The 27198-nt window shown below is 44.3% G+C and overlaps 3 protein-coding genes across 4 annotated transcripts; all 3 read left to right on the forward strand.

The window, feature by feature from the left end:
* Positions 1–851: 851 nt before the first annotated feature.
* Positions 852–4196, forward strand: LOC130884946 (granzyme C-like). Its single transcript, XM_057786277.1, has 5 exons — positions 852–906; positions 1930–2080; positions 2533–2668; positions 2794–3054; positions 4053–4196. Exons 1-5 carry the CDS (start codon positions 852–854, stop codon positions 4194–4196), a joined length of 747 nt encoding a protein of 248 aa, XP_057642260.1.
* A 9323-nt stretch (positions 4197–13519) lies between these two features.
* On the forward strand, positions 13520–16564 carry LOC130884928 (granzyme C-like). Of its 2 annotated transcripts, XM_057786246.1 has the most exons (5): positions 13520–13574; positions 14630–14780; positions 15233–15368; positions 15532–15792; positions 16407–16564. In XM_057786246.1, the coding sequence occupies exons 1-5, from the start codon at positions 13520–13522 to the stop codon at positions 16548–16550; spliced, it is 747 nt and encodes a 248-aa protein (XP_057642229.1). In that variant the 3' UTR covers positions 16551–16564. The 2 variants fall into 2 exon arrangements, with proteins under 2 accessions (XP_057642229.1, XP_057642230.1); XM_057786247.1 differs by lacking the exon at positions 15532–15792.
* A 5376-nt stretch (positions 16565–21940) lies between these two features.
* LOC130884957 (granzyme C-like) lies at positions 21941–24889 on the forward strand. The gene is made up of 5 exons (XM_057786293.1): positions 21941–21995; positions 23021–23171; positions 23622–23757; positions 23882–24142; positions 24746–24889. Exons 1-5 carry the CDS (start codon positions 21941–21943, stop codon positions 24887–24889), a joined length of 747 nt encoding a protein of 248 aa, XP_057642276.1.
* The last annotated feature ends 2309 nt before the right edge of the window (positions 24890–27198 follow it).

Raw genomic sequence — 27198 nt, forward strand, 5'->3', positions numbered from 1 at the left:
ATCTACAGAAAATCCTAGGCACTGTTGCAGAAAACACCACTGCAGTCCTCAGCAGGGAGGCCAGGGCTCATCTAATTTTCCTAACCTTTAAATTCAATCCTGAAGCTCTTGCTTTGAGATAAATGCCAATAAACAATAAACAGGTAACAGATACACGTCAATGTGATTCATTATTATACTAAACTATGCACGACAGTAAGATGTGATCAGTGCCCACAGGGTAAATACTTGCTTTTGAGATTTCTCGGTGGCATCCTAGCAGTTTAGGAAAGTCAGAGTGAGCAAAGATTAATTCATCAGACTGTCCCAACAGATGGTTCCACGGTATGATCAGAACTCCCAGAGGTTATAAGAGGATGTACTGAAACTCTTCCTTGGCAAGTATGGCTCTGCATAACTCTCACTAAATACTGTATAATTTTATCTGCATATTTGTAGTTCTATAACTGTTTCATGGTAAATTGGTTATCTGTATTTTTTAAAATGGAAAGAAAGAAACCAAAGAAACGAAAATCGATCTTATCAGAATGCGAAAGGATGTAAGAGGTAAGAAAGGCCACACTTTTGTCTCAGTGCAGGCACAGTGGACTTCCTGGGGTCTCAGGCCCTCCTCAACCACAACCTTAACACCCTCTTTTCCTGGTCTTTATCCAGGATTAGCTCATAGGATGTCAATGTGGTGACCATGTCGTTTTTACCCAAACCAGACAATGTCCTGAGCTAATAAAGCCAATCAGAGCAGAGGTGCACATGTTTTAAAGGCCTGTGAGGTCACTGAGCGCTCACCTCCTTCGTCCTTCAAGGGCTGTGTCCACTCTGCCGTTCTCCAACCTGAGAGCCTTCCTGGGAAGATGGCAGCAGTCCTGATTCTCCTGACCTTTCTTCTGCCACTTGGAGCTGGTGCAGGTGAGTGAACACCCTGATTCTAGAGGTACCATCCCATAATACCTCTGTGGAGTCTCTGCCCAGCTCTAGTCAGGAACTTTCTTCTCTGAACCAGGAGCTTTCTAAACCTCAGGTCCCAGACCAACCCAGACCTGGAAGCCTGTCACTGGCTAGATCCTCAACAGGGTCTGAAGAAGGGCGGTGTCCTCAGAGGACACGGTGGGCACTAGCTTCTCCCTGATCTTCGTGTCGCCTGGGGAGTGGATCATACTTAGATAGAGATGTTAAGAAAATAAAAACCTCCAAAAAGCACATCATTAACTAATTAAGCCCAGACCAACGGCCCCTTTAATGACCAGCCTGCAATGGAGTAAGACCACCAGCTCAAGAATATTATCATTATTTAGCAACCTCCCCATTCAATTACTGAAGAAAGAGGCCCAGGGCAACAAATGCCAGCATTGCACCCTCCACTAAATTTGCAGTTTGGATTGGCCTCTCCAATTCTTTCTGCATGTCCCTAGCTATTCCTGTCTTTGGCAGCACACAACTCCAATGGCTTCAGGGCCCTGAATCCCATGCTATCTTAACTACTAGCCCTGCAGCTAACTAGAAGTCATTCATTCATGCAGCCAAAATCATTTATTGAGAACCCAAGATGTGTTGGGCACCAGAATAGGAGAGTTTTTAAAAAATCCACCAGATAGGGGTTGGGTAAAAGGTGAAAACATGACACCAATCAAGACATCAGAGGGTCAGACAAACACATTAAGAAAAAAGACCAGGCAATTCACTCAGGATTTCCTCAGTGTAGACTCATGATTTAGAGCTTGTCCTTCCATGCATTTGTAAATAGGTCCTGGAGGATGAGTGCTACCCACTCCTTTTCAGAGCAGGGCCCCGAGGCTTAGGATTCAGCAAAGATTATTCTATGTGTAAGGAATTCAATCTACAACATCTTGGGGAACTGCAGGTCCCATTGCCGTCACCGTCCTGACGTCATTTGCTGCTCCCAGACACCCCATATTCTGCCTTTTCTTTCAGAGGAGATCATCGGGGGCCATGAGGTCAAGCCCCACTCCCGCCCCTACATGGCATTTGTTGAATTTGTGAATGTTGATGGGAATAAGAGTCGCTGTGGAGGCTTCCTGGTAAAAGACAACTTTGTGCTGACAGCTGCTCACTGCATGGGAAGGTGAGGAGAAGTAGCTAGGACATGCTTTTTGAGATCCTGAAAGGAATTTAAATGCTTTAATCGTGATTCCTTCTGTGAGAGCTCACTGGAGGGTAGGACTGTGATAATGGAAGTCTGTCATCATGGAAACTTTGAGGTCAAAGGGTGAGAGCCCAGAGCCAGCAGCACAGTTGAGTTGAAAGCAACTACACTGGTCAGAGTACAGCAGTGGCTGAGGCTGAAAGTGCACATTAAGTGTCAATGTAAACTTTGGAAAATTGTGGAGAAGCAAGAGGGAGTCTTCAGGAGTCTAGTGCCCTTGAGAAGACAAAAGCAGTAGTTCACACCCTGATGCCCTTCTGGCTCCTCAGTCCCCTCAGCTAGAGCCCCACCCTGCCCGCCCAGCCTCTTACAGCTCCTGCACTGTGTCCTCTCTCACTGAGCATCTCCCATCTGCACTCTGCTCTCTACAGCACAATGAGAGTCACTCTAGGAGCCCACAACTTAATGATCAAAGAGAAGACCCAGCAGGCCATCCCTGTGGCAAAAGCCATCCCACATCCAGACTACTATCCTATGGATAACTCCAATGACATCATGCTCTTAAAGGTGAGAAGAGTCCCCATCCTGTCCTGGGATTGCTCCTCCTGCTCTCACTGCGCTCCTTTCATCTCTTCCATCCTGGTGTCTCAGCCCAGATGTCAACGAGTTGCACTCTCCCTTCTTCCCCACAGCTGGAGAAGAAGGCCAAGAGGACTAAAGCTGTGAAGCCCCTCAACCTGCCCAGGCGCAATGTCCAGGTGAAGCCAGGGGACGTGTGCTATGTGGCTGGTTGGGGAAGGATGGCCCCCGAGGGTGACTATTCAAACACACTTCAAGAGGTAGAGCTGACAGTCCAGAAGGACCAGGAGTGTGTGTCCCGCTTTCCACGTTTTTACACCAAAGCCATTGAGATCTGTGTGGGGGATCCAAAGATCAAGCGTGCTTCCTTTAAGGTAAGTTGGATTGTCTTTCTCTCGGGTCTCCATGGGAGGGGATAAGCAATCTGGAACCTAGGGACCAAGCATCAGGGACTCCTTTTCCCTCTGACTGTGATCTTTCTCCCTGGAAACAGCAGGAAACAGTAACTAGCTAGGGCATCAGAGCTGACAAGCAACCACTGTGAAGTTAGCTTATTGCAAGGTTTTATGTGGATTTAGTCCACTGCATTGGTGCCAATTGTTGCAAAGAGAGGGCTGTTTGTTTGTCCCAGCTTCCCAGAACCAAAATAATCACACAGAAACTGTATTAATTAAATCACTGTTTGGCCTATTAGCTCTAACTTCTTATTGGTTAACTCTTATATCTTAATTTTAACCCATTTTTATTATCTGTATATAGCCACGTGGCAGTGGCTTACTGGCAAAGATATGGTATGTCTGACTCTGGTGACGGTCCCATGGCATCTCTCTGACTCTGCCTTCTTTCTCCCAGTATTTAGTTCAGTCTTCCCTGCCTACCTAAGTTCTGCGCTATCAACTGGCAAAGACAGTTTTTTAATTCATTTATGGTAATGACAGCACACAGAGGGGACTCCCACATCATCAGCTGGTATAAAGCAGGATTTGCACAGTTCTCCTGTCACTAAGGCCCAGGCTTTAGGAAGCTGGGCTCCCTCTGTGTGTTGTTACCACAAGCAGGGGTCTCTTTACACAGGCACCCACTTTTGTCAATGGTCTGGTCCTCCATGCTCACATGAGGCTCAACCACCTGTCCACAATTCTAAACAATAGCTTTGACCTGAGGGTCCCACACACCTTCATAGAAAATGGATCATAGACTTGGAGTCTGGACTCAGGAGGGAGGTGAAGCAGTAACCCTGTCCAAAATTAGAGAGAGCCCCAGGTCTGCCCTCTGATCTCCCTCACACAGAGCACACAAGTCATGCTTTATGGTGGAAGGCTGGGTTAGTGTGAAATCAGCTCAGCCCGCTGTGGCCCCTCTCTATTCACAGGGCGATTCTGGAGGGCCTCTCTTGTGTAACAAAGCAGTTGCAGGCATCGTCTCCTTTGGGTTTAAAAATGGTTCAGCTCCGAGAGTCTTCACCAGAGTGTCAAGTTTCCTATCCTGGATTAAGAAAACGATGAAACACAGCTAACTACAGAGCAAACCAGACCCCTCTGTGACTCACCATCTTCCCTACAGCTGAGTCCAGGATTATCCTAGGACAGAAGCCACCATCTCAATAAAGTTCTCTTTGCAGAATCAGAAGGCTGGTTTCATATCACAGGGAGCAACTCTGTGCTAGGCAGGTCAATGGCACACTTCTATTTACTGCTCATTCCTCAACAATGTACACACATTGCCCAAAGCTCAGGCAAGGCCACGGAGCAGCTCCTTCTTACTTGTCCCTCTGTGCAGTGCCTGCCCTTCTGACAGGCCCAAAACCAAGCTTGGATATCTCTTGTCTTGGGGCTAAGGGGGAACTTTTTCCTCCTCTGTGTCATATGAAAGAAAGGTGAGAGCAAGCACCACGGGTCCTGGAGATGGAGGAGACAGAGCCGAGGCCAGTGTCGATGGACCTTCCTGGTCAGAATATTATTGTCCCACAGCTTAACCATTAAGGTGATAGCAATTTCAGTATCCCCTCTTTCTCATGTATCATCCACTGAAACAGGGCCAAGTTCCTCCAGCCTCTTAGCTCCATTCCCTTCTTTTTATGCCTGCTCTAGTCTCTATGAGCTTCTATGCTTTATGGTCCATGGTAATCTTTACAAGTCCCTACCTTCTATCCCCCTACCTAGGACACACAAATCCACATGTGGTTCCGTTCATTAGGGCCTCAGACCTGTGGTGCCAGCCTAAATCATAACCTAGCAGGAGGGGCTGACAAAGGTCCAGACCAGAAGAGCCACCACAGAGGTACCATGGAGACCAGGGCTCTCAGTGTCTGTCTCCAAACCCTGCACCCCAGCTCCCACATGCTCAGATCTAGGGAAGCTCTTCACAGTCAGCTCAATCACACCCCCAGCCTCCCCATGTGCTCAGCATCTGTAGCAGCGGGGTCTCTCAGCAGCATGAGCTCCTCTGAGCTTGTTCATCTCAATCATTGCCGGCTTCTAGGCTATGGTGCCCTGCTGTCAATTGGTCGATGTCAGTCTTTGACATCCTCAAGGCAAAAGAACTAAAAGTCTCTACTTTTCCATCAGTCAACACTGAAGTGTATGTACGAGGTTTGCAAATGGTCTTAGGCAGTTACCTTCTATGGGAAATTATTCAGAAAATCAGCATCTACCCAGGAGTGGGCAGTACGTAGAGAATAACACAACTAAGACAGCCTCGTTGTGTTTATTTTAAAGATGGCAAAAACAGAGTTAGTATGCTGATTTAAATCCTAAGAGATGCACAAGCTCAGAAACATAATTCAGACACAGAATTCAATGTGAGTCAGGAGTCTGTGAAATAAACAAAAATGAAATAAAAGGTGTGAGGAAGAACCTGTGATATCTTGACATTCTTAGTTACTGCGCATCCATAGTTCCTCAGACTACCGGGGATTCTCATGGTTATGACGTTCTTGGCATGAGACTGTAGCCAGAATGTGTGTGTGTATAAAAGTCTCCCTACATTGGACACACATTGCTAAAAAACAATCCATGCTGCCGGGGATTTTTGCACCTCCATTAATCCAGCACTTGGGAGGCAGAGGCAGGCAGATCTTGACTCCAAGGCCAGACAAGGCTGTAAAGAGAGACTCTCAAAATAAACAAATGAAAATTCTTAAATTAACATAAATGAACATAAAAATCCAAGCAACCTTGGCTCAGGGTCCTGTCCTGTCAGACACTTAACAGATAACATGACTGGTGGCTACAGCTTAATGGCTCCCTGACCCACACAGACAGACTGTCACGTTCTTCTGGGAGTGGAAGTAAAATCTTGCTTTGGACCAGGCAACTTTCAAGGACAAGTTTTTATACTGGAAGAGATGTAGGTGGCACACAGTTTCTGATAGAGAGCTGGAAAGCAAGCCCTGCCCTGGAGACTGACTAATGACCCATCTCCTGTAAAGACAACAAAAACAAAGAAGAGTGCAGAATCAAAGAAATGTATATTTGAAAACATATGGTCATATATGTATTCAGTTTAGATATCATATTTATTTGAGGAGATGGTTCTAAGGCTTCAAATAACTCTGAAATACATTATTGTGTATCCATTAGAGAGGATATAAAATAATTCTCTACTGACCCGACAAACAGTATGAACCATGTTGGGGTGAGGCTGAACTTAGCCTGGGATTCCCTGAAGAATCGACCTCAGTGTCATCTAATCTCCAGTCAGTAACTTGGTGTCATCCCACAAACAGATGAGCCCATGCTCTGACTCCCCCTGGAAACTCCTGGGCTCCTCCCACATATGCGTAGTAAAGGTGTTCAAAGCCACCTTGCTTTGCTCCCTTGAGCGCATATTGGAGTAGATTCAGGCAGTAAATGCCTAAACCCAGGGTGCTTCAGATTCCTCTGCTTCGTGAAAGTTTCTCTCAGCCCTGACTATTTGCATAGAGCTCACTCTGCTCCCCTAACATCTGTGCTGATGTTCTGCACCTGCGACAGGAAGTGCATCAACTCATCAAGAGCCACTTCGCTGTTCTTCTAGGGCATTGCAGTCCAGGAAGCCAGAGAGAAAACTGTAAGACATCCTTGAAGAACATATATCAGACACTAGAACACAAGTTCATGCTGGGGAATACATGCTGGCATACCTCCATTGTCCTGTCCAGCGCCGTACATCTCCCAGCCCCATTTTCTGTGGACTTAGAGAATGTAGAGTTTCTGTTCTGTATTTATTTAGTTTCCATGCCATGTTTTCGTGGTGTTTTCAGTGAGGGTGTCCTCTCCTAGGCTAATGTATTTGAACACCTGGTTCTGAGTTGATGATGTTATTTGGGGATGCTAGGAAATATGACCTTGATGTCTCTCTCTGTGTTTGTGTGTGTTTCTGTGTGTCTGTTTGTAACTATAGTTTATGACTTTCGAGTATGAATTTTGTAGATGACTACATGTTCCAATGCAGTGTGAAATGAATAAATGTGTGCTCTTGCTATTGTTAAACACGCATGACTTCAGTGTGATGCTGCCAGTGTTTTATGTTCCAACTGTAGACAAACTGGCACCATTGTAGTTACATGTGTTCCTGGTGACTTAATCAATGAAACACATAGAGAATATCTATGATATTTTAATTTACATTACAAATAATGTGTGTTTAATGGTACTTGGAAAACAAGCAAGCATTCTTTTTGGATCACTTAGACACACACACCTCAGCCTTGCCTCACACTCCACCCCCCAGCCACCATTCTTACACTCAGCTGTCACTTTCAGCTGCATCCACAGTTGAGACGTGGAGATACCCAAGCCTTGCTTTCTATTTTCTTTTCAGTATTCATAATAAAAACATAGTACCTTATCTGTTATTATTTTTAATTTCAGCATGACTTCTTTACCATGATAGAATATAATACAACTCAAAAAGAGATGATTTCTCAGTTAAAAGGGGGCAGACACTTATTTTTTGTCAGGTAAATACAAGGCTCTGTTCAACCTTTGGGGATTTGTGAGTGTTCACAAAGGTGATAACAGAAATCGTATTATATGCAAATCATGCTACCTAACATAGCAGCTGTCAAGGATGGTGACACAAGACAAAGCAGTGGAACTGAGAAGAACATCTTCTCAACAACAAAAACACTTATATTTCAATTCAGGCTGCTGAGGATATGACTCAGTGGGTAAGAGCACTAGCTAAACAAGCAGGAGAATCTGAGTTCAGATCCCAGCACCCACATAACAGATGCTGAGTGAGGCTGATGCGCCTGTATCCTCATTGCAGACACAGGAAGCCTGCTGATGCTTGCTGCTAGCAGCCTCAACAAAACAGTCTGTTCCAGGTTCAGGGAGGGACCCCATCTCAAAAGAGTGAGACAGAAAACAGTAGAGGAACCTGACATCTTCCTCTGCACTTACACAGGGATGGGAACACATACACCGACATACATGTGTACACACAAGCACACACATTAAAATAGTCACACTTGTTCTAGTTACGTTCTGTTACTGTGTTAAAACACTGTCCCAAAGAAAGCACATGGCCAGGAAAGGGTTGATTTAGCTCACACGTCTCATCTGCACTCCGTCACTGATGCAAGTCAGGGCAGGAGCTGAAGCAGGAGCAGAGGCAGGAACGTCAGAGGAAAACTGCCTACTGGATCAGCTTGCTTCTTTTCAAACCCAGGACCACATGCCCATGAATGGCACTAATCACAGTAGGCCAGGCCCAACTCAATCCATTAGCAACCAAGGATGTACCCCCACAAACATGCCCATAGTCAATCTAATGGACACAATCTTGAACTGAGGTCTTCTCTTCCCACAACTGTTTCTAGTTTGTGTTGAGTTGACAAAAAGTACCCAGCACAGCCAGTTAGATAGGCTCTGTGGTAAAAAGCTAGACATGTGGTTATATGGTTGGTTTTATTTATTTTATTTATTTTTTTATTTTTGTTTTTGTTTTTCGAGACAGGGTTTCTCTGTGGTTTTGGAGCCTGTCCTGGAACTAGCTCTTGTAGACCAGGCTGGTCTCGAACTCACAGAAATCCGCCTGCCTCTGCCTCCCAAGTGCTGGGATTAAAGGCGTGTGCCACCAACCGCCCGGCCTATGGTTGGTTTTAAAAGAACAAAACAAAACAATCCCTGACGATCATTTGTCAATAGTTAGTCTGCTGAGAGGTGTACAAATAGTGTTTCAGATCTGACATGCTCTAAGTAGTTAGGAATATTTATTTCTAAACTAATTCATTCTAAACAGATTATAACCAAGTGGATTGAGGAAACTCAAAAAAAAATCTGTCCAAAGAAATTTGAAGAACAGAACCACTAATTTTAAATCTTATTCTTTAGGGATTGATGACAGTGCTGATGCTAAATAAAATCCAACCTGCCATTTTGATTATAGGTAGTGATGATGGAGCCAATGTCACTGTAGAAATGACTTTTTATTGACATTGAAAAACACTAAATAAATATATTTTCATGGGCCAGTGCAAAAATTTATTGAAGTGGTTTGTTGCAGGGAGGGGGTTGCTTGTTTGTTCTGGCTGCCTGGCTAAAGCTCAGTTGGTAGAGCATGGGACTCTTAATTCCAGGGTTGTGGGTTCATGCCCCACATTGGGCTCCCAGCTAGCTTAGCCCTGAAATATTCACACAGAAACTGTATTAATTAAAACACTGATTGGTCATTAGTTTTAGCTTCTTACTGGCTAACTCTTACACATTAGTTTAACCCATCTACTTTAATCTGTGTATCGCCATGTGGCAATGGCTTACTGGAGATTCTAACTGGCCTCCATCTCAGGCAGAAGATCCATGGCTTCTCTCTGACTCTTCTTTCTTCCTCCCAGAATTCAGTTCTGTCTTCTCTACCTACCTAAGTTCTGGCCTATCAGGCTAAAGCCGTTTCCTTATTCATTAACCAATACAAGCAACACATAGAAAGAAGGACCTCCTACACTACTTGATTTCTTCATCCACGATTAATCCAAATAGTACAGCTGCAGTTCCTGGCCAGAGATGGTAGTCCAAAGAGACAGACCCAGTCTGGCAGTGGTGGAGAAAGCCTTTAATCCCAGAGCTGGGGAGCAGAGGCAGCTGGATCTCTGAGATCAAATGCAGCATGGTGTAAAGAGCAAGTTCCATAACTGCCCTGGCTACACAGAAAAACTCCTGTCTCAAAAATAAATGAATGAATGAACAAACAAATAAATAAAATTATTTATTATATCAACATAATTATTATTTTATCAACATAAGAATAGAAGAACTCATAAAATTAAGTGAAGACAGTGCAATCACCACTCTACCCTCCTGTTTAATGATGTGTCCTGGCAGAGGTCATCAAGAACATTTAGGCACAGAGAAGAAGTTCTCAGTGGGAATGGTGGTAGATGAGAGGGGATGATCTTGGGTAAAAATGCCCAAAATACATCGAATACAATATATAAAATTGTCAAAAAGAAGAAAAAGTAAGTTCTAAAAGGACATTTAATGCAAAATCATTAAAAAATGGGTAACATCATATAGATCATCATCAATTCTGAATTTCACAAGGGACAAGGAATTAAATCATCTCCAATGCTGGGATTTCCTAAATAGTGTTCATGCTAACTAAGGTGAAATCATTTACATTTCAGAGGTAAGATGGTCAAGCTAAGGACATTACCAAAACATTATTAAGTTACTTCTGATGTTGTAAACAATATTCATGCCAGAATTTGGGAATGAAACTCAATTACAGATTGAACTTTTAGTTCATTTTCCTGCTCATTTTTTCTTTAATGGGGAATCCAGTCTCTCAATACCATGTTTCACACACCATAAGTCCTACAGATAAAGTTTGAATTATGATAAGCTGAAATTAATGCCAATAATTGCATGCATTTCAATCCAGCTGAATATAGTTTTGTGAAAAGTGATATAGCCTTTCTATTACGTTTGAGAGACAATTTGAAAACAGATCTCAAGAGAAATAATATCACTATTTTGGTATAATCACAATCCCATTTTTTATCAGCATATATGTTATCTGCCAATGTTACCTTCTGATTTTCAATTGGAAATGCCTAGAATTGCAATACTTCATTCAACCTAAAAATATTTTCGATCATGTCTCTTCTCGACATTTATGGGCCTCTTACAGGACCTTCTCAGAGACAAGAGCTCACCTTTTACAGTCACGCTGGATTCATGCCATCAGTATTTCATAGCACCTACACCTGTGAGTCATAGGTCCCAGGAATTGAGCATGCAGGCCTGGAGAGAGGCTCAGACATATTAATGGTAGAGACTGCTTTGCACAGGACCCTAGTTCAGTTCACCCATGCTGAATGACTCATAACACTTGTAACCTCAGCTCCTCCAGCCTCCAAGGGCATGTGTGCTCACATGCACATGGACAAACACAGACACACACATAATCTAGAGTTAAAATCCTTGATGTAAATATCTTCTAGATATGAGAGGGAAGTACACCTATGAAATCTCAGCAATGTGACTGCTCAAATAAGACCTGAACAATGACAACTCCAGTTGAGCTTCCAAAGTGGTTGGGAAAATAGTAGGGGGCCCCATCCCAAGATGAAGAGCAACAGGCAATTATAAACTCCAGAGAGAGGAAGAAATAGTCTTCACCAAAGATGATCCCCTCTAATGGTTATCCAATCCCAAGTGGTCAGACTCAAAATAAATATGTATTCAAGAAATAATAAATTGACTCTGTAAGCTGGATATATATATAATATATATATATAATATATTATATATATATATATATATATTATCTTCGTGTATGTTGAGAGAGAGAGAGAGAGAAAGGGAGAGAATGATAACTATAGATTAAGCGGCCTTGATTCTGAATGGGATCGAGCAACCTGGGAGGAGTTGGAGGGATAATGGCTGATGGTATGATTATATTTTAATTTTTCCAATAATTACAAGTGTTAAGCACATTAACACATAAATTAGAACCAAACGATCACAGCCCATCTTAGGAATCACTGAAATCAAAGCTCTGTCCATAAAAGGCAGCTGTGTCCCACAAGTCCATTTGCTTCTTGAAAGCATTGTCCAATAGCCCACAATGTTTGTGTTGTCCTCATTCACTATATTTGTTTGTTTGCTCTGTCTTTTTCTTTTCTGAGACAGCATTTCTCTGTGTACCCTTAGCTGTCCTGGAACTCACTCTGTAGACCAGGGTGACCTTTAATTCTAGACATATGTCTGCCTCTGTCTCCCAAGTGCTGGGGTTCAAGGCATGTGCCACCACTGCTCTCCTTAATTTTAAGATTAAAATATACTAAAACAAATCCTATTTTTATATATGTTCAAATTCTTTATTAGATATCACCAAATTGAAGCCTGGTCCATGGTTTTAAAAGATCTCCCCTAAATGGGTAGCATATAATTAATAATTTTTAGTCTGTAAGGATTTTGTTGCCTATCTGTATGTGCAGATAATGTGTCATTTGTATATGATTCCTTTTCATGGAAGAATTATCAATTTTCATTATAGCTTGTATAGTAATGTGTATCCCAAAACAGTTATCTCTTCACTGTGACCCAGAAATGCCACAAAGTTCCAACCCATGGACCAGATGAGTAATTTAGATCCAATTAATATCGGAACTGCAGTTCACAACTAAGACAAGAAAGCCACTATGTGTGAAAGGAGGAAATTCCAAAATCTCTGAAAACCATAATGCTTTGCTGGCAAAGCAGGACCTGGGTTGCTCTGTGGTTGTTCTGGTTGTCTGTGCACGCAAGCACGTGTGTGCCTACACACACACACACACACACACACACACACACACACACACACACACACCTCTATTCTTAGGGCAAGGCCAGCCTGTGTCACCTCCCAGAGTCGATCTCATACAGCCTTAACCATCTGTTTTCTAAGCTCAGATCCTCAGCTCACTCCAGTCTATATTAACCTTTTCATGGGCTGGTCCGTGTCTGTCTCACTTCCGGATCTAGCTCCCTAATAATCATTGAAGATCTTACCAGGGCCTTGTTTATCTACAGAAAATCTTAGGCAATGTTGTAGAAAATACTACTACAGTCTTCAGCAGTGAAGTCAGGGCTGATGTAATCTTACTTATGTCTTAAGAGAGAAATGCCAATTCATATTGAACAGGTAACTGATACTTGTCAATTGTGATTTGTTATTATATTAAGTATGTATGTTAGTAAGACATGATAATTGGCCACAGGGTATCAATTGCTTTAGAGAATTCTCTGTGACACCCTAGCAGTTTAGGACAGTCAGAATGAGTGAAGATTAATTCATCAGACTATTCCAACAGATGGTTCCTCAGTATGATCAGAAGTCTCAGAGGTTAATGAGAAGACGTACTGAAACTCTGCTTAGCCAAATATGGTGCAGTATCAGTTTTAATAAGTACTGTATAACTTTGTATGTGTATAAGTAGTGCTATAGCTGTTTTGTGGTATATTGGGTGTCAGCATTATTTTTTTTTTAAAAAAAAGGGAGAAAGAAACAAACTAAAGAAATTAAAATAAAAAAAGATCTTACCAGAATGAAAAAAATGTAAAAGATAAGAAAAGCCACACTTTTGTCTCAGTCAGACAGAGTAGACTTCCTGGGGTCTCAGGTCCTCCTTAACCACAACCTTAACACCCTCTTTTCCTGGTCTTTATCCAGCATTGGCTCAGAGGATGTCAGTGTGGTGAACGTGTCATTTTCACCCAAACCAGGAAACTGCCTTAGCTACTAAAGCCAATCACAGCAGAGGTGCACAGGTTTAAAATGCCTGTGAGATCACTGAGTGCTCACCTCCTTCATCCTTCAAGAGCTGTGTCCACTCTGACCTCCTCCAACCCCAGCAGCCTTCCTGGGAAGATGGCAGCAGTCCTGATTCTCCTGACCTTTCTTCTGCCGCTTGGAGCTGGTGCAGGTGAGTGAACACCCTGATTCTAGAGGTACCATCCCATAATACCCCTGTAGAGTCTCTGCCCAGCTCTAGTCAGGAACTTCCTACACTGAACCAGGAGCTTTCTAAACCTCAGGTCCCAGACCAACCCAGACCTGGAAGCCTGTCACTGGCTAGATCCTCAACAGGGTCTGAAGAAGGGCGGTGTCCCCAGAGGACACGGTGGGCACTAGCTTCTCCCTGCTCTTCGTGTCACCTGGGGAGTGGATCATCCCTAAAAGGAGAAGTAGCAGAGAGTGCAAAGTTACTAAAAAGTACATCATTGACCTTACCTGAACCCAGACCAAGGGCAGGTTTAATCATCAGCCAGCAATGACGTAAGGACACCAGCTGAAGAATATTAGCATTATTTATTAATCTCCTCTCTCAGGCTATTAAATATAGAGGCCTATGGTGACAAGATGCCTGTGCTGTACACTCCATTACCTTTGCCATCTAGTTTTGCTTGGCCCTCCACTTCTTTCTGCAGGTCCCAAGCTACTGCCATTATATCAGCTGAATCCTACAATATCCTCTAGGCTCTGATTCCCTTGAGCTCTAAGCCATCATCCCTCCAGTTAAGTAAAAATCACTCTTCCATGCAGCTAATTTATTTACTGAGAACCTAGGATATGATGGGCACCAGAACAGGAGAACTTTAGAAAATCCCTCTCTAAAGACCTTGGGGTAAAAGGTGACAAAATTAGCAGAAATCAAGACAGGAAAGGCATCAGGAAACCCATTACCTGAGAAAGACTAACATGAGCCACTCAGGATGCCCTTGGTCTCTAGCATCATGAAGAAAGAAGTTTGTCCCTCCATGTATTTGTAAAGCAGGGGCTGTAGGACAAGTCCTACCCATCCCTCTCAGACAGGGCACTGAGGCTTCAGATTCAGCAAAGATCAATCTATGTGCAAGGAATTCTGTCCACAACAGTCTTAGGGAAGTGTAGATCTCACCCCATCACCCTCCCTAGATCTTCCCTCCTAACTTATCTGCTGCTGCTCCCAGACACCCCATATTCTTGCCTTTCTTTCAGAGGAGATCATCGGGGGCCATGAGGTCAAGCCCCATTCCCGCCCCTACATGGCATTTATTGCATCTGTGAATGACGATGGCAAAATTTATAACTGCGGAGGCTTCCTGGTGCGAGAAAACTTCGTGCTGACAGCTGCTCACTGCATAGGAAGGTGAGGAGAAGCAGCTAGGCCATGCTTTCTGAGACCCCAACAGGAGTTTCCATCCTGTACTTGTGTCTGCTCCCGTGAGAGCTCACTGCAGGACAGGGCTGTGACAATGGAAGTCTGTCATTAGGGAAACTTTGAGGTCAAAGGGTGAGAGTTCAGAGGCAGCAGCACAGTTGAGTTGAAAGCAACTACAATGGTCAGACTACAGCAGTGACAGAGGTTAAAAGTGCACATTAGGAATCAATGCAAACTTTGGAGTATTGGCTGGAAATAGGAGCAAGTTCCCAGGTTTCTAGTGTTCTTGTAAAGGGAAGAGCAGTTTGTCACACCCTGAGGCCCTTCTGTCTCCTCAGTCCCTTCAGCTAGAGCCCCACCCTGCCCACCCAGCCTCTTACAGTCCCTGCCCTGTGTCCCCTCTCACTCCACATCTCCCTTCTGCACTTTGCTCTCTGCAGCTCAATGAAAGTCACTCTAGGAGCCCACAATATAACGTTCAAAGAGAAGACCCAGCAGATCATTCCTGTGGCTAAAGCCATCCCACACCCAGACTACAATCCTAAGGATGACTCCCATGACATCATGCTCTTAAAGGTAAGACCTGCCTGCACAGCTCTCTGAGCTCCGCTCGCTGCAGAGATTGCCCCTCCCCTCCCGCTCTCACCCCATTTCTTTCCTCTCTTCCATCATGGTTTACAAAGTGTTCAGGGCCGTAGGCTGGTGACTGAGCTGCTGTCTCCTCCCTCTTCTCTTTCAGCTGGAGAGGAAGGCCAAGAAGGCTAAAGCTGTGAGGTCTCTCAACTTACCTGGTAGCAAGGTCCATGTGAAGCCAGGGGACGTGTGCTATGTGGCTGGTTGGGGAATGGTGGCTCTAAATGGTAAACTCCAAGATACATTGCAAGAAGTGGAGTTGACAGTCCAGAAGGATCAGGAGTGTGAGTCCCGGTATCCAGATCATTACAACAAAGCCATTGAGATGTGTGTGGGGGACCCAAAGATCAAGAGAGCTTCCTTTTATGTAAGTTTGATTTTCATCCTCTTTGTGTTCTGTGGGAGGAAAAAGCAATCTGAAACCTAGAGAGCAAGTTTCATGGGATTCTTTGTTTTGATCTTTCTTCATGGGAACAGTAGTAACCAGTAACTAACCAGGCTCTCAGAGCTGACAAGGAGCCTTGGTGAAGACAGCTGTTAAAAAGCAGGATTTGCACAGCCCTCCTGACTCCCAGGCCCAAGCTTTAGAAAGCAGTGCTGCCTGTGTGTGTCATTACCACAAGATGGGGGCTCCTCAGGGCAGGCACCCATATTTGTCAATGTTCTGGTCCTCCATGCTCACATCAGTCTCACCTGTCCCCATGTTCTTAAACCATAGCCTGGAGCTGAGGGTCCCACACACCTTCATAAGGAGCGAATCACAGACCTGCAGAAAGGGCAGAGGCCTGGTTCTGGTGGAAGTGAAGCAGTAACCCTGTCCACAATCAGAGTGGGAAGCCCAGGGGCCCCAGGCCTGCCTTCCGATCTCCCACAAGCAGAGCACACAAGTTATATTCCTCGGAGAGGAGCCTTGACATGAGAGAGTGGTTGGGACTAGGGTGAACAACAGCTCAGTCCTCTGTGACCCTTCTCCATTCACAGGGGGATTCTGGAGGACCTCTCGTGTGTAAAAAAGCAGCTGTGGGCATTGTCTCCTATGGAAACATTGATGGTTCAGCTCCAAGAGTCTTCACCAGAGTGTCAAGTTTCCTATCCTGGATAAAGAAAACAATGAAACACAGTTAACTACAGAGCAAACCAGACCCCTCCGTGACTCACCATCTTCCCTACAGCTGAGTCCAGGATTGCCCCAGGACAGAAGCCAACATCTCAATAAATGTCTCTTTGCAGAATCAAAAGACTGATTTTTATCAAAGCTACCAACTCTGTGCTAGGAAGGCTAGTGTCTCACTTCTGCACTCTGCTCGCCCATGTCCATACTTACATCTTGTCTAAAGCTCCTGCAAGGCTCTTGCCCAGCTCATTTGTAATTGTCCCACTGTGCAGTGCCTGCCTATGGACGTGCCCAAAGCTGAGCTGTGCTGTCTCCCATCTTAGGGCTCAGGGTGAACTTTTGTCTTTCTCTTGGTCATATGGACAAAAGGAAAGGGAAAGCATCATTGGTCCAGGAAATTGGGGAGACAGAGCCTGAGGTCACTGTAGATGGATCTTCCTGGGCAGAATATCTCTGTCCCACTTCTTCACCACTCCTTGTCACCAAGGTGACAGCAATTTTGGTATCCCCTCTTTTTCATCTAGAACAAGTTTCATTATCCTCCTCTGAAAACAGGGCCAAGCTTCCTAGGGCCTCTTAGCTCCACCCCCTTCTGTTTTATGCTCTGACTCTATCAACTTCTATGCTTTACAACCACGCTAATGTTTACAAGTCCCCACTTTTTACCCCCTACCTAGGACACCCAAATCCACATGTGATTCCACTCATTAGGGCCTCAGACCTGTGGTGCCAGGTGGGCAGGGAGGTGGCTCACAAGGGTCCAAGGCAGAAGTGGCATCACAGAGGGTCCATGGAGGACAAGGCTCTCAGTGTCTCTCTCCATACCTATGTACCCCACTTCCCACATGCTCAGGACCTCCTGTCCATGGATGAGACTAACCACAGTTGGCTAGGACCAACTCTATCCATTAGCAATCAAGAAACTATGCCCACAGTCAGTGTAATGAACACAATCCTCAGCTGAGGGCTACTCTTCCCAGGTGTTTCTAATTTGTGTTGAGTTGGCAAATTTTGCCCAGCACAGCCAGTGAGATAGGTTTTTTGGTAATAAGAGAGACGTAAGGTTATTTGGTTTTCTTTAAAAGCACAAAACAAAACAAACCATGACGAGCATTTGCGGATAGTAGGTCTGCTGAGAGGTGTGCCTGTTCGTGACTCAGACTGACAGGCTCTAAGATGGGAGGAATATTTATTTCTAAACCCATTTGGTCTCACCAGATTATGACCAAGTGAACTGAGGAAATTTAAAACAATCCTATCCAAAGACATTTGAAGACCAGAACCAGTAATTGTAAATCTTACTCTGTGGGGATTGGTGGTCGTGCTGATGCTAAATAGAGCCCAACTTACCATGTTGATTACAGGTAGTGATGCTGGAGGTAACTTCACTGAAGAAATGGCTTGTTCAGTGCCACTGAGACACTCTATCAATCTATTTGTATGGGCAGTGGAAAAACATATCGAAGTGGCTTCCTTTGTCCTTAACCAATCTAACTAGTACAGCTGCTGCCGATGCCCAGAGATGGTGGTTCAAAGAGACAGACCCAGCCTGGCAGTGGCGGAGAAAACCTTTGATCCCAGCACTGGGGAGCAGAGGCAGCTGGATCTCTGAGGTCAAGCTCAATCTAGTATACAAGGCAAGTGCCATAGGAGTCAGTGATACACAGAGAATCCTTGTCTCAAAAATAAATAATTGAATAAATAAATAGAATAAAATAAAAATGTAGAGTAAAATTAAAATAGAGAAACTTGTAAAATTATGAGAAGACAGTGCAATTCCCACACTAACTTCATGTTTCATGATGTGTCCTTGCAGAGGTCTTCAAGAACATTTATGCACAGAGAAGAAGGTCTCACTGGGAATGGTGGGCGATGAGAGAACATGATCTTAGGAATAAATGATCAAAATATATTGAATACATATATGAAACTGTCAAATAATGAAAAATAAGTTTTAGGAGGGCTTTTAATGCAAAATAATTGAAATATGGGTAGCATCATATAGATTATTGTCACTTCTGAATTTCATGAGGATCAAGGGATTAAGTCATCTCCAATGCCAGGAATTCCTGAAAAGTGTTCATGTGAACTATGGTGAAATCATTTACATTTAAGAGGTAAGAAGACCAAGGACATTACCAAAACATTGTCAAGTTACTTCCAATGTTGTAAGCAATATTTATGCCAGAACTTGGGATGAATACTCAATTACAGATTGAATTTTAGTTGATTTGACTGTTCATTTCATTTTTAACAGAAAACCAAAATCACAATACCATGTTTAGCAAGGCACATGCTCCAGGCGTTGGTGGATTTATGGTAAGCTCAAATTAAGGTCAATAATTGCATGCTTTTCAAACAAGCTGAATATGATTTTGTGTACAGTGATATAGCCTTGCTATTACATTTGAGAGAGAATTTGAAAACAGATATCAAGATTTCCAGAAATAATGTCATTGTTTTTTTGTAGAATCACAAGTCCGTTTTTCATCAGTATATATGTTATCTGCCAATGTTACCTTCTGATTTTCAATTGGAAATGCCTAGAACTGTAATCCTTCATTCAACCTAAGAACATTTTTGATCATGTCCCTTCTCTACATTCATGGGCCTCTTACAGGACCTTCTCAGGTGAGAGCTCACCCTTCACAGTCACACTGGATTCACACCATCAGCTTTTCATAGCACCTACACTTGTGAGTCACAGGTCTCAGGAACTGAGCATGCAGGCCTGGAGAGATGGCTCAGATATATTAATGGTAGAGACTGCTGTTGCAGAGGGCCCAAGTTCACTTCTGAGCACTCATGCTAAATGTCTCATAACACTTGTAACCTCAGCTCCTCTGGCCTCCAAGGGCGTGTGTACTCACAAGTACATGCCCAAACCCGAACACAGACACATACACATAATCAATAGTTAAAAATCCTTGACATGAATATCCTCTAGATATGATGAGGGAACTACACCTGTGAAATATCAGCAATATGACTGCTCAAATTAGACCTGAATAATACAGCACCAGTTGACCTTCCAAAGTATTTGGGAAAAATCAAGGGCCCCATCCCAAGATGAAGAACAACAAACTATAAAGTGCTGAGAGAGGGAGAAATATTCTTCCCCAAAGACGAGCACCCCTAGTGATTATCCAATCCCAAGTGATCAGACCTAAAATAAATATGTATTCAAGCAATAATAGGCTGACTCTGTAAGCTGCATTTATTTATATTTTTTTGTTTTTTTATTTATTTATATTTTTATGTCTGTGTATTTTAAGAGAGTAAAGAGAGAGGATTATAACTGAAGAATAAGAGGCCTTGAATCAGAAGGGGATGGAGCAACCTGGGAGGAGCTAGAGGGATAAAGGTGAATGGTATGATTTTATTTTAATTTTTCTATTAATTCCAAGTGTTAAGCACACTAACAGTAAAGTCAGAACCAAAATATCTCACCCCACCTCAGGAATTCACTGAGATCAGAACTACATCTATCAAGCCAGTTGTGTCCAACAAGTGCATTTGTTCCTCAAAAGCTACGTCCAATAGCCCACAAAGGTCGTTTTGTCCTCATTCACTGTTTTTTGTTTGTTTGCTCTTTCTTTTGTTATTTTTATTTTCCTTTTCTGAGACAGTGCTTCTCTGTGCACCCTCAGCTGTCCTGGAACTCACTCTGCAGACCAGGCTTCCCTTGAACTCACAGAGATATGTCTGCCTCTGTCTGCTGAGTGCTGGAATTAAAGGTGTGTGTCACCATGGCTCCCTTTAATTTTGGGATAAAAGCAATCTAAAATAAATCCTACTACTTAGATTGTTCAATTTCTTTATTAGATATCACTAAATTGGAGCCTGCTCCATAGTTTTAAAAGATTCCCTCCAACTGGGTACCATATAATTAAGATTATTGTGTAAGGATTTTGGTGCATACCTGTATGTGCAGACAATGTATCAGTCATATATGGTTCCTTTTCAGGGAGGAATTATCAATTTTCATTATATCTTATATAGTAATGTGTATCCCCAAACAGTTATCCCTTCACTGTGACCCAGATATGCCACAAAGTTCCAACCCTTGGACCGGATGAGTAATTTAGATCCAATTAATATATGGAGTGCAGTTCACAACTAGGATAAGAAAGACTCAATGGAGACCAACTATGAAAGGAGGGAATTAAAAAAAATCTCTGAAAATCATAAAACTATGCAGATAAAACAGGACCTGGGTTGCTCTGGGATTATCTGGATGCTCTCTCTCTCTTTCTCTCTCTCTCTCTCTCTCTCTCTCTCTCTCTCTCTCTCTCTCTCTCTCTCTCACACACACACACACACACACACACACATACACACACACACACACACACACACACACAAAACCCTACACTCCTCTGTCCCTAGGGCAAGGCCAGCCTGTGTCACCTCCCAGAGTTGACCTCACACAGCTCTAACCATCTGTTCTCTAAGCTCAGATCCTCAGCTCACTCCAGTCTATATTAACCTTTTCATAGGCTGGGTCCCTGTCTGTCTCACTTCCGGATCTAGCTCACTAAATAATCATTTAAGATCTTACCAGGGCCTTTTTTTTATCTACAGAAAATCCTAGGCAATGTTGTAGAAAATACCACTACAGTCCTCAGCAGGGAAGTCAGGGCTGATGTAATCTTACTTATGACTTAAGAGAGAAATGCCAATACATATTGATCAGAAAACCGAAGCTTGTCAATTTTGATTTGTTATTATACTTATGTTTGTATGATAGTAAGACACATAATGGCCACAGCGTATCACTTGCTTTAGAGATTTCTCTCTGACACTCTACCAGTTTAGGAGAGTCAGTGAGTGAAGATTAATTGATCAGACTATTCAAAAGAATGGTTCCTCAGTATGATCAGAACACCCAGAGGTTAATGAGATGAGGTACTAAAATTCTGCATAACCAAATATGGTTCTATATCAATTCTCGCAAAATACTGTATAACATAGTCTGTGTATTTGTTGTCCAATAACTGTTTCTTTCTTGTCTGTATTATATAAAATGCAAAGAAAGAGAGACCTCACACCCCCCCAAAAAACCCAAAAGACTTCTTACCGGAATTCAAAAGACTATGAGAGGTAAGAAAGTACATTCTTTGGGTTCAATGCAGACACTAGACTTCCTGGGTTCTCAGGGCCCTTTAACCACAGCCTCCAAACCCTCTACTTTCTTGGTCTTTATCCCAGCTCAGCTCATGTCAATGTGGTGACAGTGACATTTTTACCCAAACCAGAAAATGGCCTTAGCTAATAAAGCCAATCAGAGCAGAGGTGCACAGGTTTAAAAGGCCTGTGAGGTCACTGAGCGCTCACCTCCTTCGTCCTTCAAGGGCTGTGTCCACTCTGCCCTATCCAACCCAAGAGCCTTCCTGGGAAGATGGCAGCAGTCCTGATTCTCCTGACCTTTCTTTTGCCTCTTGGAGCTGGTGCAGGTGAGTGAACACATGGTTCTAGAGGTACCTTCCCATAATACCTCTGTGGAGTCTCTGCCCAGTTCTAGTTAAGAACTGTCCTGCACTGAACTAGGAGCTTCCTGAACCTCAGGTCCCAGACCAATCCAGACCTGGAAGCCTGTCACTGGTTAGATCGTCAACAAGGTCTGAAGAAGGGCGGTGTCCTCAGAGGACATGGCGGGCACTAGCTTCTCCCTGATCTTTGTGTTACCTGGAGATGGATCACCTCAAAAGAGAGTAGTAGCAGAGAATGCAAAGTTACTAAAAAGGACATCATTGACCTTACCTGAGCCCAGATCCAGGGCAGCTTTAATGACCAGTCAGCAATGGTGTAAGGCCACCAGCTCAAGAATATTATCATTATTTAGCAACCTCCCCCATCAACTGCTGAAGAAAGAGGCCCAGGGTGACAAATGCCAGCATTGCACCCTCCACTAAAATTGCAGTTTTGGTTGGCCTCTCCACTTTTTTCTGCATGTCCCTAGCTATTCCTGTCTTTGGCAGCACACAACTCTAATGGCCCCAGGGCCCTGAATCCCATGCTATCTTAACTACTATCCCTGCAGCTAACTAGAAGTCATTTATTCATGCAGCCAAAAACATTTATTGAGAACCCAAGATGTGTTGGGCACTAGAATAGAATTTTAAAAGATCCACCCCATAGGGCTTGAGGAAAGGGATGAAAACATGATGCTAATCAGTACATCAGAGGGTCAGTGAGACACAGTAAGTAAGAAAAGACGAGGGCAATTCACCCAGGACCTCTCAGTGTAGACTCATGATTTGAGCTTGTCTTTTCATGCATTTGTAAAGCAGGGCCTGGAGGACGAGGGCTACCCACCCCTTTTCAGAGCAGGGCCCTGAGGGTTAGGATTCTGCAAAGATTATTCTATGTGTAAGGAATTCAATCTACAACATCTTGGGGAGCTGCAGATCCTATTGCCTTCACCCTCCTGACCCTATCTGCTGCTCTCAGACACCCCATATTCTGCCTTTTCTTTCAGAGAAGATCATCGGGGGCCATGAGGCCAAGAGCCACTCCCGCCCCTACATGGCATTTGTTGAATTTCTGGATGTTAAGGGGAAGAATAATTCCTGTGGAGGCTTCCTGGTGAAATCCAGTTTCGTGCTGACAGCTGCTCACTGCATGGGAAGGTGAGGAGAAGCAGCTGGTCCATGATTTCTGAGACCCCAACAGGAGTTTCCATCCTCTACTTGTTGCTGCTTCTGTAAGAGCTCACTAGAGGGCAGGGCTGTGACAATGAAAGTCTGACAACAGGGAAACTTTGAGGTCAAAGGGTGAGAGTTCAGAGGTAGCAGCCCAGTTGAGTTGAAAGCAACTACACTGGTCAGACTACAGCAGTGGCTGAGGTGAAAGTGCACATTAAGAATCAATGCAAACTTTGGAAAATTGTGGAGAAGCAAGAGGGAGTCTTCAGGAGTCTAGTGCCCTTGAGAAGACAAAGCAGTAGTTCACACCCTTAGGCCCTTCAGTCTCCTCAGTCCCCTCAGCTAGAGCCCCACCCTGCCCGCCCAGCCTCTTAAAGCTCCTGCCCTGTGTCCTCTCTCACTGCACATCTCCCATCTGCACTCTGCTCTCTACAGCGCAATGAGAGTCACTCTAGGAGCCCACAACATCAGCTTCCCGGAGAAGAGCCAACAGATCATCCCTGTGGCTAAAGCCATCCCACACCCAGGCTTTAATAACAAAACCATCACTAATGACATCATGCTCTTAAAGGTGAGAAAGTCCCCCATCCTGTCCCGGGATTGCTCCTCCTGCTCTCACCATGCTCCTTTCTTCTCTTCTATCCTGGTGTCTCAGCCCAGCAGTCAATGAGCCACACTCTCCCTTCTTCCCACAGCTGGAGAGGAAGGCCCTAAAGACTGAATATGTGAGGCCCCTCAGCCTGCCCTGTTCTGAGGTCCATGTGAAGTCAGGGGACGTGTGCTCCGTGGCAGGTTGGGGAAGGAAGGCCCGAAATGGCAATTTATCAAAAGTACTACGAGAGGTAGAGCTGACAATACAGAAGGATCAGGAGTGTGAGTCCCGCTTTCCACATCGTTACAACAAAGACATTGAGATCTGTGTCGGGGACCCAAAGATCAAGCATGCTTCCTTTAGTGTAAGTTGGATTGTCCTTCTCTCTGGGATCCATGGGAGGGGAAAATGAATTTGGGACCTAGAGACCAAGCATCAGGGACTCCTTTGCCCTCTGGCTGTGATCTTTCTCCCTGGAAACAGTATGAATCAGTAACTAACTAGGGCCTCAGAGCTGACAAGGAGCCTTGGTGAAGACAGTTGGTTTAAAGCAGGATTTACACAGCCCTCCTGACTCCCAGACCCAGGCTTTAGAAAGCTGTGCTCCATCTCTGTGTCGTTACCACAAGCAGGGGCTCCTCAGAGCAGCCACCCACTTTTGTCAATGGTCTGGTCCTCCATGCTCACGTGAGTCTCAACCACCTGTCCATAATTCTAAACAATAGCTTGGAGCTGAAGGTCCCACACGCCTTCACAGAAAATGGATCATAGACTTGGAGAAAGGGTAGAGCCTGGGCTCAGGAGGGAGGTGAAGCAGTAACCCTGTCCAAAATTGGAGTGGGAAGCACAGGGCCCCAGGTCTGCCCTCTGATCTCCCTCACACAGAGCACACAAGTCATGCTTTATGGTGGGAGGCTGGGTTAGTGTGAAATCAGCTCAGTCCCCTGTGGTCCCTCTCTATTCACAGGGCGATTCTGGAGGGCCTCTCCTGTGTAACAAAGCAGTTGCAGGCATCGTCTCCTATGGGTTTAAAAATGGTTCAGCTCCGAGAGTCTTCACCAGAGTGTCAAGTTTCCTCTCCTGGATAGAGGAAAAGATGAAACACCATTAACTACAGAGAAAACCAGACCCCTCCCTGACTCACCATCTTCCCTACAGCTGAGTCCAGGATTGTCCTAGGACAGAAGCCAGAATCTCAATAAAGTTCTCTTTGCAGAATCAGAAGGCTGGTTTCATATCACAGGGAGCAACTCTGTGCTAGGCAGGCCAATGGCACACTTCTATTTACTGCTCAATCTTCAACCATGTACACACATTGCCCAAAGCTCAGGCGAGGCCACTGAGCACCTCCTTCTTACTTGTCCCTCTGTGCAGTGCCTGCCCTTCTGACAGGCCCAAAGGTGAGCTTGGGTTTCTCTTGTCTTGGGGCTAAGGGGGAACTTTTTCCTCCTCTGTGTCATATGTAAGAAAGGAGAGGGAAAGCACCTTTGGTCCTGGAGATATGAAGATAGAGCTGAGGCCAGTGTAGATGGACCTTCCTGGGCAGAGTATTGTTTTCCCACAGCTTCAACATTAAGGTGACAACAATTTCAGTATCCCCTCTTTCTCATGTAGAACAAGATTCACTATCCTCTGCTAGAAACAGGGCCATGTTCCTCCAGCCACTTAGCTTCACCCCCTTCCATTTATGCCTGCTCCTATGAGACTATCAACTTCTATGTTTTATAGTCCATGCTAATCTTTACATGTCCCTACCTCTTTATTTCTTTATTTTACCTAAAAATTTCCACCTCCTCCCCTCCTCCCATTTTCCTCCCCTTCCTTCCTCCCCCTCCCCCTCCAGTCCAAAGAGCAGTCAGGGTTCCCTGCCCTGTGGGAAGTCCAAGGTCCTCCCCCCTCCATCCAGGTCTAGGAAGGTGAGCATCCAAACAGACTAGGCTCCCACAAAGCCAGTAAGTGCAGTACGATCAAAACCCAGTGCCATTGTCCTTGGCTTCTCAGTCAGCCCTCCTTGTCTGCCACATTCAGAGAGTCCAGTTTGATCACATGCTCCATCAGTCCCAGTCCAGCTGGCCTTGGTGAGCTCCCATTAGATCAGCCCCACCGTCTTAGTGGGTGGGCACACCCCTCGTGGTCCTGACTTCCTTGCTCATGTCCTCCCTCCTTCTGCTCCTCATTTGGACCTTGGGAGCTCAATCCAGTGCTCCAATGTGGGTCTCTGTCTCTGGCTTCATCCATCGCCAGATGAAGGTTCTATGGTGATATGCAAGATATTCATCAGTATGGCTATAGGATAGGGCCATTTTAGGCTCCCTCTCCTCAGCTGCCCAAGGATCTAGCAGGGGACATCTTCATGGACACCTGGGTACACCTATAGAGTCAAGTCTCTTGCTAACCCTAAAATGGCTCCATTAATTAAGATATATACTTCCCTGCTCCCATATCCACCCTTCCTCCATCCCAGCCGTCCCATTCCCCCAAGCTCTCCCCATCCCCCTTCTCACTTTTTACTCACCATCTCCCCTTACCCCTACCCCACCCCCACCCCCAAGTTTCCAATTTTTGCCTGGCAATCTTGTCTCCTTCCAATATCCAGGAGGATAACTATATGTTTTTCTTTGGATTCACCTTCTTATTTAGCTTTTTTAGGATCACGGATTATAGGCTCAATGTTTTTTATTTATGGCTAGAATCCAGTTATGAGTGATTACATACCATATTCATCTTTTTGGGTCTGGGTTACCTCACTCAGGATAGTGTTTTCTATTTCCATCCATTTGCATGCAAAATTCAAGATGTCATTGTTTTTTTTTTTACCGCGGAGTAATACTCTAATGCGTACATATTCCACACTTTCTTTATCCATTCTTCCATTGAGGGGCATCTAGGTTGTTTCCAGGTTCTGGCTATTACAAATAATGCTGCTATGAACATAGTTGACCAAATACTTTTGTAGTATGATAGAGCATTTCTTGGGTATATTCCCAAGAGTGGTATTACTAGATCCTGGGGTAGATTGATCCCGAATTTCCTAAGAAACCTCCACACTGATTTCCAATATGGTTGCACAAGTTTGCAATCCCACCAGCAATGGATGAGTGTTCCCCTTACTCCACATCCTCTCCAGCAAAGGCTATCATTGGTGTTTTTGATTTTACCCATTCTGACAGGTGTAAGATGGAATCTCAAAGTTGTTTTGATTTGCATTTCCCTGATAGCTAAGCAGGTTGAGCATGACCTGAAGTGTCTTTTGGCCATTTGAACTTCTTCTGTTGAGAATTCTCTGTTCAGTTCAGTGCCCCATTTTTCACTTGGGTTAATTAGCATTTTAAGGTCAGTTTCTTGAGTTCTTTATATATTTTTGAAATCAGACCTTTGACTGTTGCGGGGTTGGTAAAGATCTTCTCCCAGTCAGTAGGT

The sequence above is a fragment of the Chionomys nivalis genome, chromosome 12, assembly GCF_950005125.1.
Source record: "Chionomys nivalis chromosome 12, mChiNiv1.1, whole genome shotgun sequence".
Classification (NCBI taxonomy): domain Eukaryota; kingdom Metazoa; phylum Chordata; class Mammalia; order Rodentia; family Cricetidae; genus Chionomys; species Chionomys nivalis.

What these genes read in the sequence shown, in the direction of transcription:
- LOC130884946 (XM_057786277.1), top strand. Translation starts at nt 852, where the DNA reads ATGGCAGCAGTCCTGATTCTCCTGACCTTTCTTCTGCCACTTGGAGCT. An exon ending in ATGACATCATGCTCTTAAAG is followed by an intron (nt 2,669 to 2,793) that starts GTGAGAAGAGTC and finishes TCTTCCCCACAG; the next exon opens with CTGGAGAAGAAGGCCAAGAG. An exon ending in TCAAGCGTGCTTCCTTTAAG is followed by an intron (nt 3,055 to 4,052) that starts GTAAGTTGGATT and finishes CTCTATTCACAG; the next exon opens with GGCGATTCTGGAGGGCCTCT.
- LOC130884928 (XM_057786246.1), top strand. Translation starts at nt 13,520, where the DNA reads ATGGCAGCAGTCCTGATTCTCCTGACCTTTCTTCTGCCGCTTGGAGCT. An exon ending in GCCGCTTGGAGCTGGTGCAG is followed by an intron (nt 13,575 to 14,629) that starts GTGAGTGAACAC and finishes CCTTTCTTTCAG; the next exon opens with AGGAGATCATCGGGGGCCAT. An exon ending in GCTGCTCACTGCATAGGAAG is followed by an intron (nt 14,781 to 15,232) that starts GTGAGGAGAAGC and finishes TGCTCTCTGCAG; the next exon opens with CTCAATGAAAGTCACTCTAG.
- LOC130884957 (XM_057786293.1), top strand. Translation starts at nt 21,941, where the DNA reads ATGGCAGCAGTCCTGATTCTCCTGACCTTTCTTTTGCCTCTTGGAGCT. An exon ending in GCTGCTCACTGCATGGGAAG is followed by an intron (nt 23,172 to 23,621) that starts GTGAGGAGAAGC and finishes TGCTCTCTACAG; the next exon opens with CGCAATGAGAGTCACTCTAG. An exon ending in ATGACATCATGCTCTTAAAG is followed by an intron (nt 23,758 to 23,881) that starts GTGAGAAAGTCC and finishes TTCTTCCCACAG; the next exon opens with CTGGAGAGGAAGGCCCTAAA.